Source organism: Elephas maximus, chromosome 10, assembly GCF_024166365.1.
Source record: "Elephas maximus indicus isolate mEleMax1 chromosome 10, mEleMax1 primary haplotype, whole genome shotgun sequence".
NCBI classification, from domain to species: Eukaryota; Metazoa; Chordata; class Mammalia; order Proboscidea; family Elephantidae; genus Elephas; species Elephas maximus.
In genome coordinates, this window is record NC_064828.1 from 5,026,877 (window position 1) to 5,049,110 (window position 22,234).

The 22,234-nt window shown below is 38.3% G+C and overlaps 1 protein-coding gene across 1 annotated transcript in view; it reads left to right on the forward strand.

Annotated features, from left to right (window-relative positions):
- ATP8B4 (ATPase phospholipid transporting 8B4 (putative)) overlaps positions 1–22,234 on the forward strand; it is a 370,299-nt gene that overhangs the window by 171,074 nt on the left and 176,991 nt on the right. The window contains exon 8 of the mRNA XM_049897713.1: positions 13,448–13,520. Coding sequence (XP_049753670.1) covers positions 13,448–13,520 — 73 coding nt within the window. The remainder of the gene's footprint in view (positions 1–13,447; positions 13,521–22,234) is intronic.

A 22,234-nucleotide genomic window follows, 5' to 3' on the forward strand; every position in this document is an offset into this window, starting at 1 on the left:
TAATGGCTAATGATCGAGAGCATTTTCTCATGTATCTGTTAGCTGCTTGAATATCTTCTTTAGTGAAGTGCATGTTCATATCCTTTGCCCACTTCTTGATTGGGTTGGTTGTCTTTCTGTGGTTGAGTTTTAACAGAATCATATAGATTTTAGAGATGAGGCGCTGGTCGGAGATGTCATAGCTGAAAATTTTTTCCCAATCTGTAGGTGGTCTTTTTACTCTTTTGGTGAAGTCTTTAGATGAGCATAGGTGTTTGATTTTTCGGAGCTCCCAGTTATCTGGTTTCTCTTCGTCATTTTTGGTAATGTTTTGTATTCTGTCTATGCCTTGTATTAGGGCTCCTAGGGTTGTCCCTATTTTTTCTTCCATGATCTTTATCGTTTTAGTCTTTATGTTTAGGTCTTTGATCCACTTGGAGTTCGTTTTTGTGCATGGTGTGAGGTATGGGTCCTGTTTCATTTTTTTGCAAATGGATATCCAGTTACGCCAGCACTATTTGTTAAAAAGACTATCTTTTCCCCAATTAACTGACACTGGGCCTTTGTCAGATATCAGCTGCTCATATGTGAATGGATTTATATCTGGGTTCTCAGTTGTGTTCCATTGGTCTATGTGCCTGTTGTTGTACCAGTACCAGGCTGTTTTGGCTACTGTGACTGTGGCTGTATAATAGGTTCTAAAATCAGGTAGAGTGAGGCCTCCCACTTTCTTCTTCTTTTTCAGTAATGCTTTCCTTATCTGAGGCTTCTTTCCCTTCCATATGAAGTTGGTGATTTCTTTCTCCATCACATTAAAAAATGTCATTGGAATTTGGATTGGAAGTGCATTGTATGTATAGATGGCTTTTGGTAGAATAGACATTTTTACTATGTTAAGTCTTCCTATCCATGAGCAAGGTATGTTTTTCCACTTAAGTAGGTCCTTTTTAGTTTCTTGCACTAGTACTTTGTAGTTTTCTTTGTATAGGTCTTTTACATCTTTGGTAAGATTTATTCCTAAGTATTTTATCTTCTTGGTGGCTACTGTGAATGGTATTGATTTGGTGATTTCCTCTTCGATGTTCTTTTTGTTGATGTAGAGGAATCCAAGTGATTTTTGTATGTTTATCTTATAACCTGAGACTGCCGAACTCTTCTATTAGTTTCAGTAGTTTTCTGGAGGATTCCTTAGGGTTTTCTGTGTATAAGATCATGTCATCTGCAAATAGAGATAATTTTACTTCCTCCTTGCCAATCCGGTTGCCCTTTATTTCTTTGTCTAGCCTAATTGCTCTGGCTAGGACCTCTAGCACAATGTTGAATAAGAGCAGTGATAAAGGGCATCCTTGTCTGGTTCCCATTCTCAAGGGAAATTTTCAGGCTCTCTCCATTTAGAGTGATGTTTGCTGTTGGCTTTGTATAGATGCCCTTTATTATGTTGAGGAATTTTCCTTCAATACCTATTTTGCTGAGAGTTTTTATCATAAATGGGTGTTGGACTTTGTCAAATGCCTTTTCTGCATCAATTGATAAGATCATGTGTTTTTTGTCTTTTGTTTTATTTATATGGTGGATTACATTAACGGTTTTTTGAATATTAAACCAGCCTTGCATACCTGGTATAAATCCCACTTGGTCGTGGTGGATTATTTTTTTGATATGTTATTGAATTCTATTGGCTAGGATTTTGTTGAGGATTTTTGTGTTTATGTTCATGAGGGATATAAGTCTGTAATTTTCTTTTTTTGTGATGTCTTTACCTGGTTTTGGTATCAGGGACATGGTGGCTTCATAGAATGAGTTAGGTAGTATTCCGTCATCTTCTGTGCTTTGAAATACCTTTAGTAATCGTGGTGTTAACTCTTCTCTGAAAGTTTGGTAGAACTCTGCAGTAAAGCCATCCGGGCCAGGGCTTTTTTTTGTTGGGAGTTTTTTGATTACCTTTTCAATCTCTTTCTTTTGCTATGGGTTTATTTAGTTGTTCTACTTCTGATTGTGTTAGTTTAGGTAGGTAGTGTTTTTCTAGGAATTCATCCATTTCTTCTAGGTTTGCAAATTTGTCAGAGTACAATTTTTTGTAATAATCTGATATGATTCTTTTAATTTCAGTTGAGTCTGTTGTGATGTGGCCCATCTCGTTTCTTATTTGGGTTACTTGTTTCCTTTCGGTATTTCTTTAGTCAGTCTGGCCAATGGTTTATCAATTTTGTTAATTTTTTCAAAGAACCAGCTTTTGGCTTTGTTAATTCTTTCAATTGTTTTTCTGTTCTCTAATTCATTTAGTTCAGCATTGATTTTAATTATTTGTTTTCTTCTGAGGCCTGATGGATTCTTTTGTTGCTCACTTTCTATTTGTTCAAGTTGCAGGGACAGTTCTCTGATTTTGGCTCTTTTTTCTTTTTGTATGTGTGCATTTATCGATATCAATTGACCTCTGAGCACTGCTTTTGCTGTGTCCCAGAGGTTTTGATAGGAAGTATTTTCATTCTCGTTGCATTCTATGAATTTCTTTATTCCCTCCTTAATGTCTTCTATAACCCAGTCTTTTTTCAGGAGGGTATTGTTCAGTTTCCAAGTATTTCATTTCTTTTCCCTAATTTTTCTGTTATTGATTTCCACTTTTATGGCCTTGTGGCCTGAGAAGATGCTTTGTAATATTTCGAAGTTTTGGATTCTGCAAAGGTTTGTTTTATGACCTAATATGTGGTCTCTTCTACAGAATGTTCCATGTGCGCTAGAAAAAAAAGTATACTTTGCAGCTGTTGGGTGGAGTGTTCTGTATAAGTCAATGAGGTAAAGTTGGTTGATTGTAGCAATTAGGTTTTCCGTGTCTCTATTGAGCTTCTTACTGGATGTCCTGTCCTTCTCCGAAAGTGGTGTGTTGAAGTCTCCTACTATAATTGTGGAGGTATCTATCTCACTTTTCAATTCTGTTAAAGTTTGCTTTATATACCTTGCAGCCCTGTCATTGGGTGCATAAATATTTAATATGGTTATATCTTCCTGGTCAATTGTCCTTTTAATCATTATGTAGTGTCCTTCTTTATCCTTTGTGGTGGATTTAACTTTAAAGTCTATTTTGTCAGATATTAATATTGCTACTCCTACTCTTTTTTGATTGTTGTTTGCTTGATATATTTTTTCCATCCTTTGAGTTTTAGTTTGTTTGTGTCTCTAAGTCTAAGGTGTGTCTCTTGTAGGCAGCATATAGACGGATCGTGTTTCTTTATCCAGTCTGAGACTCTCTGTCTTTTTATTGGTGTGTTTAGTCCATTTACATTCAGCGTAATTATAGATAAGTATGTGTTTGGTGCTGTTATTTTGATGCCTTTTTGTGTGTGTTGTTGACAATTTCATTTTTCCACTTACTTTTTTGTGCTGAGACGTTTTTCTTTGTAAATTGTGTGTTCCTCATTTTCATAGTGTTTGACTTTATGTGTGCTGAGTCGTTATGTTTTTCTTGGTTTTTATTTTGAGTTGTGGAGTTGTTATACCTCTTTGTGGTATAATATTTACCCCTATTTTTCTAAGTAAAAACCTAACTTGTATTTCCTATATCGCCTTGTATCCCTCTCCATATGGCAATTCTATGCCACCTGTATTTAGTCCCTCTTTTTGATTATTGTGATCTTTTACATATTGACTTCAATGATTCCCTGTTTTGAGCATTTTTTTTTAATTAATCTTAATTTGTTTTTGTGATTTTCCTATTTGAGTTGATATCAGGATGTTCTGTTCTGTGACCTTGTGTTGTGCTGGTATCTGATATTATTGGTTTTGTGACCAATTTCCTTTAGTATTTCTTGTAGCTTTGGTTTGGTTTTTGCAAATTCTCTAAGCTTGTGTTTATCTGTAAATATCTTAATTTCGCCTTCATATTTCAGAGAGAGTTTTGCTGGATATATGATCCTTGGCTGGCAGTTTTTCTCCTTCAGTGCTCTGTATATGTCATCCCATTGCCTTCTTGCCTGCATGGTTTCTGCTGAGTAGTCTGAACTTATTCTTATTGATTCTCCCTTGAAGGAGACCTTTCTTTTCTCCCTGGCCGCTTTTAAAATTTTGTCTTTATCTTTGGTTTTGGCAAGTTTGATGATAATACGTCTTGGTGTTTTTCTTTTTGGATCAATCTTAAATGGGGTTCGATGAGCATCTTGGATAGATATCCTTTCGTCTTTCATGATGTCAGGGAAGTTTTCCATCAGCAGATCTTCAATTATTTTCTCTGTGTTTTCTGTCCTCCCTCCCTGTTCTGGGACTCCAATCACACTCAAGTTATCCTTCTTGATAGAGTCCCACATGATTCTTAGGGTTTCTTCATTTTTTTTAATTCTTTTATCTGATTTTTCTTCAGCTATCTTTTTTTTTTTTTATATTGGTGTCAATTCCCTGGTCCTCCAGATTTCTCACTCTGCATTCCAACTGCTTGTGTCTGCTCCTCTGACTTCCTAGTGCGTTGTCTAATTCTGTAATTTTATTGTTAATCTTTTGGATTTCTGAATGCTGTCTCTCTATGGATTCTTACAACTTATTAATTTTTCCACTATGTTCTTGAATAATCTTTTTGAGTTCTTGAACTGCTTTATCAGTGTGTTCCTTGGCTTTTTCTGTAGATTGCCTTATTTCATTTCTGAGGTCATCCCTGATGTCTTGAAGCATTCTGTAAATTAGTTTTTTATATTCTGCATCTGGCAATTCCAGAATTGTATCTTCATTTGGGAAAGATTTTGATTCTTTAGTTTGGGGAGTTGTAGAAGCAATCATGGTCTGCTTCTTTATGTGGTTTGCTATCGACTGCTGTCTCGGAGCCATCACTAAGATATTGTAGTGATTTATTCTATATTTGCTCACTGAGTCTTATCTTGTTTTGTTTTCTTTCTATATAGGCAGATGGGCTACTAGATTGTGCTGTCTTGATTGTTGTAGCCCTTGACTCACTTATGTCCTATTACCAGCTGGTTTGGGCCGTTACCAGATATATAAGCCTAAGAGTCCATTCGCTATTCTTGAGTAGAATCTGCTTTTGTGTCACCAAGTGTGTGGTGCAGACTGTCACCTATCCACCTAGAGAAGTAGTGGTGATAGTTGTGTGCACCAGATTCTAGTAGCAGCAGGGGTTCACACTCCAGTGGGGGGCAGGATGCTGACCGGCTTCCCCCAAGTGCCAGTGAGGTAGGTGTGTCTCTATTCCTAAAGCACTTTGGTGGGTGGGCTCTGCAGCTGTACCTTAGGCCCCCAATGCAAGTACCTCTACAGATTGGTAGGTGTCACCCTCCTTAGACCTCTAAGGCAGGAGGCTAGGTGGTCTGGGGGGAGCTTCAGCCCTCAGTTCCCTGTTGTGGGTCAGTGAGGGCTCTATTGAATATGCAGAGATATCAGACCTGGAAAACTTGTCTTTCCAGTAATCCGTTAAAACAATTGCAGTCAGATCCCTATCAGGAATGCCTTTGCATTATAATAGCCACCTTGTTCCCCGCAGGGATGAAAGCCCAAGACTGTGGATCACATATGCTTGGCTGGAGCTGGTTCTGTGCTTTTAGTCCAATTAGGGAAGGATTTTTGGTCCCTGGGTTTTTTGTAGCTGCTTCTCTCAGGCCAGGAGAATGGGTTAGGAAAAGACCAAAAAAAAAAAAAAAGAAAGGAAAGAAAAAAAAACACCGCAGCCCAGTGCACTCTCTGGCTCAGGAAATTCCAATGTTAATGAAGCCGCCTGGGAAGGGGAGGGGAGGGTTCAGATAAATAGGAGAGAGTAGCACCCCAGAATATAGACAAAGTTACTTATCTTGCTTGGGGTGACTGTTTTATCTGAGATTCCCAAGGGGCGCGTCGAGTGTGTGAGCTGGTGGGGTAGATATTGCCCCCAAGGGTCAGGACGCGTCCCGTGCTTGTGCTGTCTCAGAAGCCGTGGTTAGTTCCTCCGCTCCCAGTCCAAAGCCCAGCGCCAAGATTCCCTGCCTGGGACGCCGCATTCCCGGCTCCAAAACCAGTCGCTGCCTCCTGGTGACTTCTCCTTCTGTCAGCTGTGTTGCTGCGCTGCCTGCGTGCACTGACTGGGCTTCCCCTGAGGTCAGTTCAGGGGGCTAGGGCTGTGCCCCATGTTTGCGCCGTCACAGGGTGCCCTGCTCAGCTCCCCTGCGCCCAGTCCAAAGTCCGGCACCAAGGTTTCCTGACTGGGACGCTGGCTCCAGGCTCCGAAAACAGTCGCTGCTTCCCCGTGGTTGTTCCTTCTCAGTCTCTGTCACTCAGGTCAACTCTTTAGATCTGTTTTTGATGGTCAGGGTTCCTAGATTGTCATGTATGTGATCGATTCACTTGTTTTTCTGAGTCTTTGTTGCAAGAGGGATCCGAGGTAGCTTCTACCTAGTCAGCCATCTTGGCCCCACCTCCCAGTGGTGTATTTTAAAAAAATTCTTTCCTTAAAGTAATTCTAGTTGCTATTCTTTGGCGGTTCAGGTCCATGTATTTTATGATTTTTTATTTTTTGGAATTTAAATTTTATGAATATTTTACTTAAATTTTGGCTTATTATTTAGTGATGGGATTATGAGTTTAGTAGGGTAGAGGCTAACTTATTACTCCAGCAGTTTTCGAGAGCCTTGATTCAAAGAGGCCTGAATTAGATTGTGTCCATTTCAGAGCTTGAAAGAACATTACAGTGATATTAAAAATTGAGACATATCTAAAATGTTGGAATTTATTGATTCAGTGTAAATAAATGAATTAACTTGCTTTCAGAATATTGTTGGTAGTTGTTGTTAGGTGCCATTCAGTAGATTCTGACTCATAGCAACCCTATATACAAAAGAATGCAATACTGCCTGATCCTGTGCCTTATTGTTATGCTTGAGCCCATTGTTGCAGCCACTGTGTGAATCCATCTCATTGAGGGTCTTCTTCTTTTTTGCTGACCCTCCATCTTACCAAGCATGATGTCCTCCTCCAGGGACTGACTGGTCCCTCTTGATAATATGTCCAAAGAATGTGAAATGAAGTCTTGCCATCCTTGCTTCTAATGAGCATTCTGGCTGTACCTCTTCTAAGACAGATTTGTTCGTTCTTCTGGCACTCCATGGTGTATTCAATATTCTTTGCCAACACCATAATTCAAAGGCATCAATTCTTCTTCAGCCTTCTTTTATTCATTGTGCAGCCTTCACATGCATTTGAAGCAACTGAAAACATCACGTCTTGGGTCAGGCACACTTTAGCCCTTAATGTGACATCTTTGCTTTTTAACACTTTAAAGAGATCTTTTGCAGCAGTTTTACCCAATGCAATGTTTCCTTTGATTTCTTGACTACTCCTTCCATGGGCGTTGATTGTGGACCCAAGTAAAATGAATTCCTTTACAGCTTCAATATTTTCTCCATTTATCATGATGTTGCTTATTGGTCCAGTTGTGAGGATTTTTGCTTTCTTTATGTTGAGGTGTAATCCATACTGAAGGCTGTGGTCTTTGAGCTTCATCAGTAAGTGCTTCAAGTCCTCTTCACTTTCAGTAAGCAAAGTTGTATCATCTGCATAAAGCAGGTTGTTTATGAGTCTTCCTCCAATCCTGATGCTATATTCTTCTTCATATAGTCCAGCTTCTTGGATAATTTGCTCAGCATACAGATTGAATAAGTATGGTGAAAGGATACAACCCTGACACACACCTTTCTTTACTCTAAACCACACAATATCCCCTTGTTTTGTTGGAACAACTGCTTCATGGTCTAAGTACAGGTTCTGCATGAGCACAATTAAGTGTTCTGGAATTCCCATTCTTTGCAATGTTATCTATAATTTGTTATGATGTACACAATCAAATGCCTTTGCATAGTCAATGAAACACAAGTAAACATCTTTCTGAATATTAATGTACTACAATTCCTCTATGAGAGCAGAAGGGCTTTCCTTGCAAATGTAAAAGCAAAGTTTGAAGGTGCTGAGTCTGTGGGGATAAGTGTTATCTTCACAACCCACAAGGCCCTCCTGCAGCCCTGTAGCAGAGCTATGATGTAAGAGTACTTCAAACACAAGCCATGAAAACAGATGCACCACACATGGATAGCCAGAGAGTGTCTGTTTTCATTGTTTCAAGATGGTGACAAAACCCAATCGATATATAGGGTAAAATCTTGGAAGAAGTCTAGAAATATTTTGAAGTTAAGCTTCAAAGCAAATCTTCCTGTCTTCCCCTATAGTCTTGCGTGGATGTCTCTGATACTGTTTTATTGGTGGTGGTGGTGGTTGTGGGTAGGGCAAGAAAAATGATTGGATTTAAAATGTAGACCTTTTAAACTTATTTAGAGGTTTTTATCAGTTTGTGCTTGTTCATTAGGTTTGGGTGTTTCTGCAACTACGACCTGTTAAAGTATCAGTACCCACTGAAATAAGTCTCTGAAGTTCTAGTTAAATGCAGTTAAAATTACCTGATAGAATGCAGTAGGAAATAAAGTAAAAAACAGAAAACAAGAACTTCTCTAATTGTACTACACACACTGATTGTTTTACAGGTATATACTCCAACAAGGGGTTAACCAAGAACAAGTCACAAACTCCATGGTATACCAAGATCTCTAGGCCTGTTTTCTGTAATACCCTAATTATATTTATAGGATGCTACTTTTTCCTCTCTGTTGTCGCTGTTGTCAGATGCCGTCGAGTACGTTCCAACTCATAGCAACCTTATGCACAACAGAACAAAACACTGCCCAGTCCTGCGCCATCCTCACAATTGTTATTATGTTACATCTCATTGAGGGTCTTCCTCTTTTTCCCTGATCCCCTACTTTACCAAGCATGATGTCCTTCTCCAGGGACTGATCCCTTCTGATAACATGTCCAAAGTATGTGAGACATAGTCTCACCATCCTTGCTTCTAAGGAGCATTTTGGTTGTACTTTTTCCAAGACAGATTTGTTTGTTTTTTGGCACTCCATGGTATATTCAATATTCTTCGCCAACACCACAATTTAAAGGAGTCAATTCTTCTTCGGGCTTTCTTATTCATTGTCTAGCTTTCCCATGCATATGAGGCAATTGAAAATACTATGGCTTGGGTTATGCTCACCTTAGTCCTTAAGGTGACGTCTTTGCTTTTCAACACTTTAAAGAGGTCGTTTGCAGCCAATTTGCCCAGTGCAATGCGTCTTTTGATTTCTTGACTGCTGCTTCCATGGCTGTTGATTATGGATCCAAGTAAAATGAAACCTTGACAACTTCAAACTCCTTTCTGTTTATCATGATGTTGCTTATTGGTCCAGTTGTAAGGATTTTTGTTTTCTTTATATTGAGATGTAATTCATACTGAAGGCTGTGGTCTTTGATCTTCATTAGTAAATGCTTCAAGTCCTCTTCACTTTCAGCAATCAGACTCACTAACAACCTTTTATCGCAGGTTGTTAGTGAGTCTTCCTCCAATTCTGATGCCCCGTTCTTCTTCATAGTCCAGCTTCTTGGATTATTTGCTCAGCATACAGATTGATAGGCGTGGTGAAAGGATACAACCCTGATGCACACCTTTCCTGACTTTAAACCAGTCAGTATCCCCTTGTTCTGTTTGAACGACTACCTCTTGATCCATGTACAGATTCCTCAAGAGCACAATTAAGTGTTCCGGAATTCCCATTCTCTGCAATGTTATCCATAATTTGTTATGATCCACACAGCCAAATGCCTTTGCATAGTCAATAAAACACAGGGAAACATCCTTCTGGTATTCTCTGCTTTCAGCCAGGATCCATCTCACATCAGCAATGATATCCCTGGTTCCACATCCTCTCCTGAAACCAGCCTGAATTTCTGGCAGTTCCCTGTTGATATACTGCTGCAACCGCTTTTGAATCAGCTTCAGCAAAATTTTGCTTGCTTGTGATATTAATGATATAGTTCTATAATTTCCAAACTGGGTTGGATCACCTTTCTTGGGAATAGACATAAATATGGATCTCCTCCAGTCAGTTGGCCAGGTCACTGTCTTCCAAATTTCTTGGCATAGATGAATGAGTACTTCCAGTGCTGCATCTGTTTGTGGGAACATCTCAGTTGGTATCCGTCAATCCCTGGAGCCTTGTTTTGCACCAGTGCCTTCAGTGCAGGTACTTCTTCCTTCAGTACCATTGGTTCCTAATCATATGTTACCTCCTGAAATGGTCAAACATTGACCAATTCATTTCAATATACTGACTCTTCCATCTTCTTTTGATTTTTCCTGTGTCATTTAATGTTTTCCCCATGGAATCCTTCCGTGTTGCAACTTTAGGCTTGAATTTTTTCTTCAGTTCTTTCAGCTTGAGAAATGCTGAGTGTGTTCTTTCTTTTCCTCTCTAGATTATCTACTTTCTACTTTTTCCTTTTACTCTTCCTTCAGTTTTTTTTTTTTCAGTTTATGGCAACTTCTCCAAGTTATAATATTACTATCATAATCTTACTTTGTAAGGGTTATGCTCTCTTTTTTGTTACAGTGCTGTTCACAAATCTACCAGATGTGTTTGCTTGTCCATTGTTTAGATTATTGATGATGTAGTTGGATAATGCTTGTCTATTCCAGGGAATACTCCCTTGCCAGATTGCTATTAGTTTTGGGTACTATTTCTTTTGAGGAAGTTTATCCCATGGTTGCATGCCTTTCCAACAACACTTTGCTTCAGGCTCAGAAAAATTTTGTCACCTGCATTGTTGCCTAGTGAAGGTTCTCCACAGCCCACACCCCACAGAGGTGATACTGTGGCCCATGGAGTTTGTATATGCACATATTGGAAAGTTCTTAAGGTGCTAAATATTTACTCATAGACTTTGGAAGCAAAGTATGTGCTCCTTTTGGGGGGAGGACTTGACATTGGGATAGGTGGATGAGGTAGACGACCAAGGCTAGAGCGGATGTCAAAAGATATCTGAAGTAGCGAAGGGACCTTTTGGAAAGGGGAGCTTGGGGAGACTGATGGGTATTGAGCAGATGTTCTGGGTGGAGCGCAGGCAGGTGGCAAGAGATAAAAAGAAGAAAGAGACCTAGGGTAAGATAAAGTAAGGGAGGCTGTATTCACATGGTGTCAAAGATATTTTCTGCTTTCCTGGCTTTCAGATGACATTAGCAAATTAATGGCCAGATCTTAGCAAGAGGTGGTTGGATGATTTATTTGTAGTTTTTTTTTTTTTAGAAATGTTTGGTAAGTTAAAAGTATAGGTTAAAATACAGGTAGGGGTGTCAGTCACCTGCTTTGCTTGGGCATGAGAATCTGACATGCAGAAAGGTATTTTCCCCTGCTATCCTTACTCCTCTGTATTCTCCCAATAGGATTTCACATTTACCATATCAGATTGTTCTATACCAGGGGTTCTTTGCATGCTCTGGGGTTTTGCAGATTTTTTTCTTAAAGAGATTTTGTTCTAGTTTTTTCCAAGTATAGCAGTTAATTCAATGTAATTTCCATGGATACCACCCACCTCTTCAAAAACATCTTTCCAATTACTTCCATTTTTTTATGGGGGAAATATCATGATATTGAGCTTGAAAAAACAAGTTAAGGAGAATTTAAGTGAGAGAACCGAGATTTTGATTTATTCTCATAGTGGCTGTGGCTACTTATCTGATACAAAGTTTACTATAAAATGTGTACTTTGAAATGTTTAATAGATCCCTTTTTACTTTGGTTGATTTCCTATTTTGGTGGAAGAGGTAGCGTATAGTCCTTCCTGGAGCTTGTAATGTTCAAGTAGGGAATAAGAATTTGGAAATGGAGCACACTACCACTTTGGCTTCTTCTTGAAGCAGATGCACTTTCAATAGAAACTTCAGTTCAATTTCCAAAAATAAATATGTGGTCTCCATCTTGGTCTGTTCACACTGACTTTTATCTGAGGTGCTATCCCTTGAGAAAAGTCGCTAATGCCTCAAAGGAAGTATCCCCAGAAGAAATAAACCAGCATATAATCCATATCTGTATAAAGAAATAAAATGAAATTTAGAAGTCTGCCTTGGTTCTCCTGTTGTGGTTGAACTCGATAAAGTGCAGAAAAATATGGCGTTGGAAAAATGATTGAATTCTGGCTAGAGATGAATATGCTGCAGTTGAAAACTCTCCAGAACAACATGTACTTGGATCCATATTAGAGAAAAATTCTTTCTGAGTGCGTAAGCCAAATGACCCCGGAGAGTTGATAGTGTGAGGCATATTTCACAGTTGTATAAGGAACCCTGGTGGTGTGGTGGTTAAGTGCTCGGCTGCTAACCAAAAGTTTGGCTGTACAAAGCCACCAGCCTCTCTGTGGGAGAAAGATGTGGCAATCTGCTTCTGTAAAGATTATAGCCTTGGAAATCCTGTGAGGGCAGTTCTACTCTGTTCTTCAGGGTCGCTATGAGTCGAAATTGACTGGACAGCAGTGAGTTTGTTTTTTTGGATTGTAAATATTTAAAACTATTTTGCAGCCTTTAAAAAAGTAACTTAGGTTATTTATTTATTTATTTTTAAACTACACAATGAAATTAACCTGCCCACCTCAACTTGTTGGAGAAACCTGTCCTGCTCAACCCCATCCTGAACTCCTAAAAGGGAATGGCTATAAAAGAAGTGTGATAAAGGCTTCCCTCCAGGAAAACAATGCTGTTTTATGTTTTAGGGGATTTCAGAAGATGCATTGCCCCAGGGTGTCTTTTTTCAGAGAGCCTGTCTGGCTTTGGGCAGGCCCAACCTACTGAACACAATAACTTTTCATCATAAACCACTGTGCCCTTGATCAAGAGTGGACTCCGGTTTCATAATACACATGAGCTTCAGAGAAAGCAATGCAGCATCTTGGCTATGATGTTCTCCATTCTGAGGTGTTGGTTCTAACCAATTAAGTGCCACAAAACCTGTTGCATAGCCCAAGTGTCGTAGATGGTTTTGTAGGTGCTGTTTCTCATTCAGTCTCCCAAGGCTTCTTTTTATCACCCATTGTTGTTGTTCTCCCGTCCTAAATCTGTATTTATTTTTTTCTCTCACTTGTATTTTTGTGACTGCCGTGGACTGTTCTCCTTTGCCACTTTCTTCTATTTTACTTGTTGCCTCCAGTGTAACTGACTTCTGAAACAATGATAGTGAAGTTTCTATACTTATTAATGTAGTTTGAAAAGAATGCCAGTGACTGAATTTATTGTAACCCTTTCTTGGTAATATCCTACAAGTAAATGCAAGCAAGATTTAATAACTGTTATATAAAGCCGGCACCCGAGGGTGGTAGGACAAGCACTCAGCCAGGAGTTAGGCATCTTGATTTTACCACTAACTCAGTGGGTGTTCTCGGGCAAATCACCTAACCTCTCTGGGCCTTAGTTCCCACATCACTCAGGTAGAGGACTTTGTTATAAAAGGCCCCTTTGAATTTAACATTCTAGGAAACTGTTATCTGCTTCCTCTGTTATCTGATGCTGAATTGTTAATTTATTCCTTTGACTATTCTTTTGATTATTCTCCATTCTTGAAAAAGTTAATTTTGTTTTTGTTCTTAGGCTGCAGAGTGAAAAATGGATGAATGTGAAAGTTGGAGACATCATTAAATTAGAAAATAACCAATTTGTTGCTGTGAGTATTTAATATCGTTTAAAGACTTTATCTCATTAAAATAGCATCTGTACTGTTATATTTACATTCGCAAATTCAGCAAATCCATACTAATTTAGAGTAAGTAAGAAAGGAAGATCAGTATGTATTAGTAAAAAGTTTCAATTATAAAATGTTTTTAAAAAAAACATTGATTTATTATTTTTGATAACATGGTAACTCAGGTAAAGCTAAATGATTGTCACCTGATATATTTCCTTTGGTGCCTTTTAAATTAGTAGATACAAAAGATTTTAAGTCAGGATGTCAATTGTTTTATGTAAATAAAAGCTTTTAAAATGCTCATGAGTAGTTAAAAAACAGTTTGTGTTCACACATTTTGAATCCTAATCCTCAATAATGTGGTTAATACTGTTAATTTACGGCCTATTTTAAGAAGAGATAAGCCACTAGTAGCCACCAGTTGTCTTCGAGTAGACTATGACTCGTGGTGACCCTGTGTTGCAGAGCAGGACTGTGCTCAGAGAATTTTCAAGGCTGCGTTTCAGCATCAGATCACAGGCCTTTTTTCCAAGGTTCCTCTGGGTGGGTTCAAACAGTTAATCAATGGGTTAGTAGTCAAACGCCTTACCACTTGCCATCTGCACCACCTAGGACTCCAGAGAGAAGCTAAACAGAACAGAACAAAACAAAACAGCCCAAAGCCATTGCCTCCAAGTCAATTCCAACTGGTAGCTAGATTAGAGAAAGATAGTGTATACTCCTTCCTGAATAACCACAGTCAGAAAATGTTTATTGATCTGAGTTAATAAAATGCTAATTAGAGATCTTACTCGGGATATCAAATGCACTATAACTCATATCCTTAAACTCCCAGTGTTAAAATTTCCTTAATAAAGTTCAAGAGTTCAGTCTAATCACTAAAATATATGTGACTAACTATAGTTCAGATTAACCTTAGGGCAATAAAGGCTACACAGATAAAAAAAAAAAACAAAAAAAAAACACAGATAAGAGATGAAAAATCCAAATTATTGTAGTCTTCATGACAAATATATATTAGGTTACTTATAAAAACCTTTGCCATACATGCAATTTTGTGTATCAAATTGTGTTCTTCATTAACTTTGAGACACTTTCCCACCTCTCTCCCCTCAAAAAAAGGCCCCAAGATCTATTTACGAAAACAATTCCTAAACGTTCACTCTCAGAAAGTCTTTTTTTCATTAAATCACAGCCTGTGTTCACTGAGTTTTCCTGAACAGCCCAGGCTAAAGAGACTAGTCAGTAAACAGTGCATCCACAAAACAGTTGAAACTTTAAGTAGAGAAGTGCTTATTTCTCTGGCAACCTCAATTCTTTGGAAGATGGTTGAGAGCCAAGAATAAGGAAAACGGTATTGGGAAGTAGAACGGTAAGCCAAAAGAGACGTTTTGAAGTCAGTCTCTGCACTGTGACTTGGATCTCCTTATACATAAGAGAGTCTTCCAGGTTCTCACTCACAATCTGTTGTTGTTAGATGCCATCAAGTGCTTCCCACTCATAATGACCCCATGCACAACAGAATGAAACACTGCCCAGCCCTGCGCCATCTTCACAATCATTGTTATGCTTGAGCCCGTTGTTGCAGCCACTGTGTCAATCCATCTCATTGAGGGTCTTCCTTTTTATTTGCTGACCCTCTACTTTTCCAAGTGTCTTAGTTATCTAGTGCTGCTATTACAGAAATACCACAAGTGGATGGCTTTAAAAAAGAGACGTTTATTTCCTCACCGTAGAGTAGGCTGAAAGTCCAAATTCAGGGCATCAGCTCCAGCGGAAGGCTTTCCATCTGTGTCAGCCCCTGGACTAGAAGCTTCTCCACACAGGGACCCTGGGTCCAAAGGATGCTCTTTGCTTCCAGCACTGTTTTCTTGGTGTTATGAGGTCCTGCTGTCTCTCTGCTTGCTTCTCTCTTTTATGTCTCAAGAGATTGCCTCAAAACACAATCCAGTCTTGTAGACTGAGTCCTGCCTCACTAACACAACTGCGGCCCATCCTCCCTCATGAACATCATAGAGGCAGGATTTACATCATAGAGGCAGGATTTACAGTATATAGGAAAATCACAACATACCAGAAATCACAGCCCAGCCAAATTGGTACACACAATTTGGGGGGACATAATTCAATCCATGACACCAAGCATGATGTTCTTCTCCAGGGACTGGTTCCTCCTGATAACATGTCCAAAGTACATGAGACAAAGCCTCACCATCCTTGCTTCCAAGGAGAATTCTGGCTGTACTTCTTCCAAGACAGATTTGTTCATTCTTCTGTCAGCCTGTGGTATATTCAATATTCTTTGCCAACATCATAATTCAGAGACATCAATTCTTCCTCAGTCTTCCTTTATTCATTGTCCAGTTTTCACATGTAAACGAGGTGATTGAAAACATCATGGCTTGGGTCAGGCCCACTTTAGTCCTCAAAGTGACATCTTTGCTGTTTAAAACTTTAAAGAGGTCATTTGCTTGCTCAATGCAACAAGTCATTTGATTTCTTGACCACTGCTTCCATGAGTGCTGATTGTGGGTCCAAGCAAAATGAAATGCTTGACAACTTCAGTATTTTCTCCATTTATCATGATGTTGTTTATTGGTTCAGCTGTGAGGATTTTTAAAAAAATTTTATTGTGCTTTAAGTGAAAGTTTACAAATCAAGTCAGTCTCTCACACAGAAACTTATATATACCTAGCTACATACTCCCAATTGCTCTCCCCCTAATGAGACAGCCCGCTCCCTCCCTCCACTCTCTCTTCGTGTCCATTTCACCAGCTTCTAACCCCCTCTAACCTCTCATCTCCCCTCCAGGGAGGAGATTCCAGCATAGTCTCCAGTCCACCTGATCCAAGAAGCTCACTCCTCACCAGTATCCCTCTCCAACCCATTGTCCAGTCCAATCTCTGTCTGAAGAGTTGGCTTTGGGAATGGTTCTGGTCCTGGGCCATCAGAAGGTCTGGGGACCATGACCACCGAGGTCCTTCTTGTCTCAGTTAGACCATTAAGTCTGGTCTTTTTATGAAAATTTGGCATCTGCATCCCACTGCTCTCCTGCTCCCTCAGGGGTTCTCTGTTGCGTTCCCTGTCAGGGCAGTCATCGGTTGTAGCCAGGCACCATCTAGTTCTTCTGGTCTCAGGCTGATGTAGTCTCTGGTTTATGTGGCCCTTTCTGTCTCTTGGGCCTGTAATTACCTTGTGTCCTTGGTGTTCTTCATTCTGCTTTGATCCAGGTGGGTGGAGACCGATTGATGCATCTTAGATGGCCACGTGCTAGCTTTTAAGGCCCCAGATGCCTCTCTGCAAAGTGGGATGCAGAATGTTTTGTTAATAGATTTTATTATGCCAATTGACTTAGATGTCCCTTGAAACCATGGTCCCGAAACCCCAGCCCCTGCTACGCTGGTCTTCGAAGCATTCAGTTTATTCAGGAAACTCCTTTGCTTTTCATTTAGTCCAGTTGTGCTGACCTCGCCTGTATTGTGTGTTGTCTTTCCTGTCACCTAAAGTAGTTCTTATCTATCTAATTAGTGAATACCCCTTTCCTATCCTTCCTCCCTCCCCCCTCTCGTAACTATCAAAGAATATTTTCTTCTCTGTTTAAACTATTTCTCCAGTTCTTATGTTGGTGGTCTTATACAATATTTGTCCTTTTGCAATTGACTAATTTCACTCAGCATAATAATGCCTTCCAGATTCCAACATGTTATGAAATGTTTCACAGATTCCTCATTGTTCTTTATGGATGCATAGTATTACATTGTGAATATACCATAATTTATTTATATATTTATCCATTCATCCGTTGATGGGCACCTTGGTTGCTTCCGTCTTTTTGCTATTGTAAACAGTGCTGCAATGAACATGAGTGTGCATATATCTGTTCGTGTAAAGGCTCTTATTTCTCTAAGATATATTCCAAGGAGTGGGATTGCTGGATCTTATGCTAGTTCTATTTCTAGCTTTTTAGGGAAGCGCCAAATCAATTTCCAAAGTGGTTGTACCATTTTACATTCCCACCCGCAGTGTAGAAGTGTTCCAATCTCTCCACAACCTCTTCAACATTTATTTATTTTTTTTTTTTTGGATTAATGCCAGCCTTGTTGGAGTGAGATGGAATTTCATTGTAGTTTTGATTTGCACTTCTCTAATGGCTAATGATTGGGAATATTTCCTCATATATCTGTTAGCTACCTGAATGTCTTCTTTAGTGGTATCTGTTCATATCTTTTGCCTATTTTTTAATTGGATTATTTGTCTTTTTATAGTTGAGTTTCTGCAGTATCATGTAGATTTTAGAGACCAGGTGCTGATTGGAAATGTGATAGCTAAAAAGTTTTTCCCAGTCTGTAGGTAATCTTTTTACTCTTTTGGTGAAGTCTTTGGATGAGCATAGGTGTTTGATTTTTAGGACTTCCCAGTTACCTAGTTTCTCTTCTGCACAGTTAGGAATGTATTGTATACTGTTTATGCCATGTATTAGGGCTTCTAACATTGTCCCTATTTTTTCTTCCATGATCTTTATCCTTTTAGATTTTATATTTAGGTCTTTGATCCATTTTGAGCTCGTTTTTATGCATGGAGTGAGGTATGGGTCTTGTTTCCTTTTTTTGCAGATGGATATCCAGTTATGCCAGCACCATTTGTTAAAAGGACTGTCTTTTCCCCATTTAACTGTTTTGGGGCCTTTCTCAAATATCAACTGCTCATATGTGGATGGATTTATGTCTGGATTCTCAATTCTGTCCCATTTGTCTATGTATCTGTTGTTGTACCAGTACCAGGCTGTTTTGACTACTGTGGCTGTATAATAGGTTCTAAAATCAGGTAGAGTAAGGCTTCCCACTTTGTTCTTCTTTTTCAGTAATGTTTTACTTAACCAGGGCCTCTTTCCATTCCATATGAAGTTGGTGATTTGTTGCTCCATCTCATTAAAAAATATCATTGGAATTTGGATCGAAATTGCATTGTATGTATAGATGGCTTTTGGTAGAATAGACACTTTTACAATGTTAAGTCTTCCTATCCATGAGCAAGGTATGTATTTCCACTTACGTAGGTCTCTTTTGGTTTCTTGCAGTAGTGTCTTGTAGTTTTCCGTGTATAGGTCTTTTACATCTCTGGTTAAGATTTATTCCTAAGTATTTTATATTTGGGGAGGCTTCTGTAAATGGTATTGATTTGATGATTTCCTCTTCAATGTTCTTTTTGTTGGTGTAGAGGATTCCAACTGATTTTTGTATGTTTTTTATCTTGTATCCCGATACTCTGCTGAACTATTAGTTTTAGTAGTTTTCTTGAGGATTCCTTAGGGTTTTCGGTGTATAAGGTCATGTCATCTGCAAATAGAGATAATTTTACTTCTTCCTTGCCAATCTGGATGCCCTTTATTTCTTTATCTAGCCTAATTGCTCTGGCTAGGACCTCCAACACAATGTTGAATAAGAGCGGTGATAAAGGACATCCCTGTCTGGTTCCCGTTCTCAAGGGGAATGTTTTCAGGCTCTCTCCATTTAGGGTGATGTTGGCTGTTGGCTTTGTATAAATGCCCTTTATTATGTTGAGGAATTTTCCTTCTATTCGTATTTTGCTGAGAGTTTTTCTCATGAATGGGTGTTGAACTTTGTCAAATGGCTTTTCTGCATCAATTGATAAAATCATGTGATTCTTGTCTTTTGTTTTATTTATGTGATGGATTATATTAATTGATTTTCTAATGTTGAACCATCCCTGCACACCTGGTATGAATCCCGCTTGATAATGGTGAATTATTTTTTTGACATGTTGCTAAATTCTATTGGCTAGAATTTTGTTGAGGATTTTTGCATCTAAGTTCATGAGGGGTATAGGTCCATAACTTTCTTTTTCTGTGGTGTCTTTACCTGGTTTTCATATCAGGGATATGTTGGTATTATAGAATGAGTTTGGGAGTATTCCATCCTTTTCTATGCTCTGAAATAACTTCAGTAGTAGTGGTGTTAACTCTTCTCTGAAAGTTTGGTAGAACTCTGCAGTGAAGCCGTCCAGGCCAGGGCTTTTTTTTTTGTTGGAAGTTTTTTGATTACCTTTTTAACCTCTTCTTTTCTTATGGGTCTATTTAGTTGTTCTACCTCTGTTTGTGTTAGTTTAGGTAGGTAGTGTGTTTCTAGGAATTCATCCAGTTTCTTCTAGATTTTTGAATTTGTTAGAGTACAATTTTTCGCAGTAATCTGATATGATTCTTTTAATTTCAGTTGGGTCTGTTGTAATATCACCCATCTCATTTCTTATTTGTGTTATTTCCTTCCTCTCCTGTTCTTCTTTTGTCAGTTTGGCAAATGGTTTATCAGTTTTGTTGATTTTTTCAAAGAACCACCTTTTGGTCTTGTTAATTCTTTCAGTTATTTTTCTGTTTTCTATTTCATTTAGTTCTGCACTTATTTTTATTATTTGTTTTCTTCTGGTGTCTGAGAGCTTCTTTTGTTGCTCTCTTTCTATTTGTTCAAGCTGTAGGGATAATTCTTCAATTTTGGCCCTTTCTTCTTTTTGGATGTGTGCGTTTATTGCTGTAAATTGACCTGTGAGCACTGCTTTTGCTGTATCCCAAAGGTTCTGATAGGAAGTGTTTTAATTCTCATTGGATTCTATGAATTTCTTTATTCCATCCTTAATGTCTTCTATAATCCAGTCTTTTTTGAGCTGGGTATTGTTCAGTTTCTAAGTGTTTGATTTCTCTTCCCTGCTTTTTTTGCTATTGATTTCCACTTTTACGGCCTTATGGTCAGAAAAGATGCTTTGTAATATTTCAATGTTTTAAATTCTGCTAAGGCTTGCTTTATGACTAATATGTGGTCTATTCTAGAGAATGTTCCATGTGCACTAGAAAAGGAAGTACACTTGGTTGCTGTTGTGTGGAGTGTTCTGTATATGCCTATGAGGTCCAGTTTGTTCATTGTGGCATTTAAATCTTCCATGTCTTTATTGAGCTTCTTTCTGGATGTCCTGTCCTTCACCGAAAGTGGTGTGTTAAGTCTCCTACTATTATTGTGGAGCTGTCTATCTCACTTTTCAGTGCTGATGGAGTTTGTTTTATGTATCTTGCAGCCCTGTCATTGGGTGCATAAATATTTAATATGGTTATATCTTCTTGGTGTATTGTCCCTTTAATCATTATATAGTGTCCTTCCTTATCCTTTCTGATGGATTTAATTTTAACATCTATTTTGTCAGAAATTAATATTGCCACTCCTACTTTTTTTTTGATTGTTGTTTGCTTGATATATTTTTTTCCATGCTTTGAGTTTTAGTTTGTTTGTGTGTCTAAGTACAAGATGTGTCTCTTGTAGGCAGTATATGTGTATATATATATATATTTTTTACTAGACGGACCCTATTTTTTAATCCATTCTGCCACTCTCTGTCTCTTTTTGGTGCATTTAGTCCATTTACGTTCAGCATTATTATGGATAGGTATGAATTTAGTGCTACCATTTTGATGTCTTTTTTTGTGTGTTGTTGACAGTTTGTTTTTCCCACTTAATTTTATGTGCTGAGTAGATTATATATTGTCCTCTCCTCGTAGTTGTTTCTGTTGATGTTGTTTCTGTTGATTTTGTTTCTGATGACTCTCTATTTTTTTCTTGTATTTTGTTTTGATGAGTAGGATAGTTTTTCTCCTTTGTGGTTACCTTTCTAAATTTCAGCCTAACTTTTATTTCTTTGTATCACAGTATCTTCCTCTCCATATGCAAGGTCTATAATTACATTTCTTTGTCCCTCTTTATTATTTTAATGTTGTCTTCTTTTACATAATAACATCACTGTTACCTTGTTTTGAGCTTTTTTTTTAAACCTTTGTTTTTTTTTTTATTTCCCTTCTGGGTTGACTTTTGTTTGCTCTGCCCAGTGTTCTTGTCTTGGGTTAATACCTGATATTATTGATTTCCTAACCAAAGAACTCCCTTTAGTATTTCTTGTAGTTTTGGTTTGGGTTTGACAAGCTCCCTAAACTTCCGTTTATCTGGAAATGCCCTAATTTCACCTTCATATTTAAGAGACAGTTTTGCTGAATATATGATTCTTGGCTGGCAATTTTTTTCCTTGAATTTTTTAAATAAGTCATCCCATTGCCTTCTTGCCTGCATGGTTTCTGCCGAGTAGTGCAAGCTTATTCTTATTGGCTCTCCTTTGTAGGTGACTTTTCATTTATCCCTAGCTGCTCTTAAAATTCTCTCTTTATCTTTGGTTTTGGCAAGTTTGGTTATAATATGTCTTGGTGACTTTCTTTTAACATCTACCTTACGTGGAGTTTGATGAGCATCTTGGATAGATATCTTCTCATCTTTCACAATATCGAGAAAGTTTTCTGCCAACAAATCTACAACAATTCTCTCTGTATTTTCTGTTATCCCTCCCTGTTCTGGTACTCCAATCATTCATAGGTTATTTCTCTTGATAGAGTCCCACATGATTCTTAAGCTTTCTTAAATTTTAAATTCTTTTATCTGATTTTTCTTCAAATATATTAGTGCCAAGTGGTTTATCTTCAAGCTCAGAAGTTCTGGCTTCTACTTGCTCAATTCTGCTCCTCTGACTTTCTTTTGAGTTGTCTACATCTGTAATTTTATTGTTAATCTTCTGAATTTCTGATTGCTTTCTGTCTATGGATTTTTCCAGCTTATTAAATTTTTCATTATGTTCCTGAATAATCTTTCTAA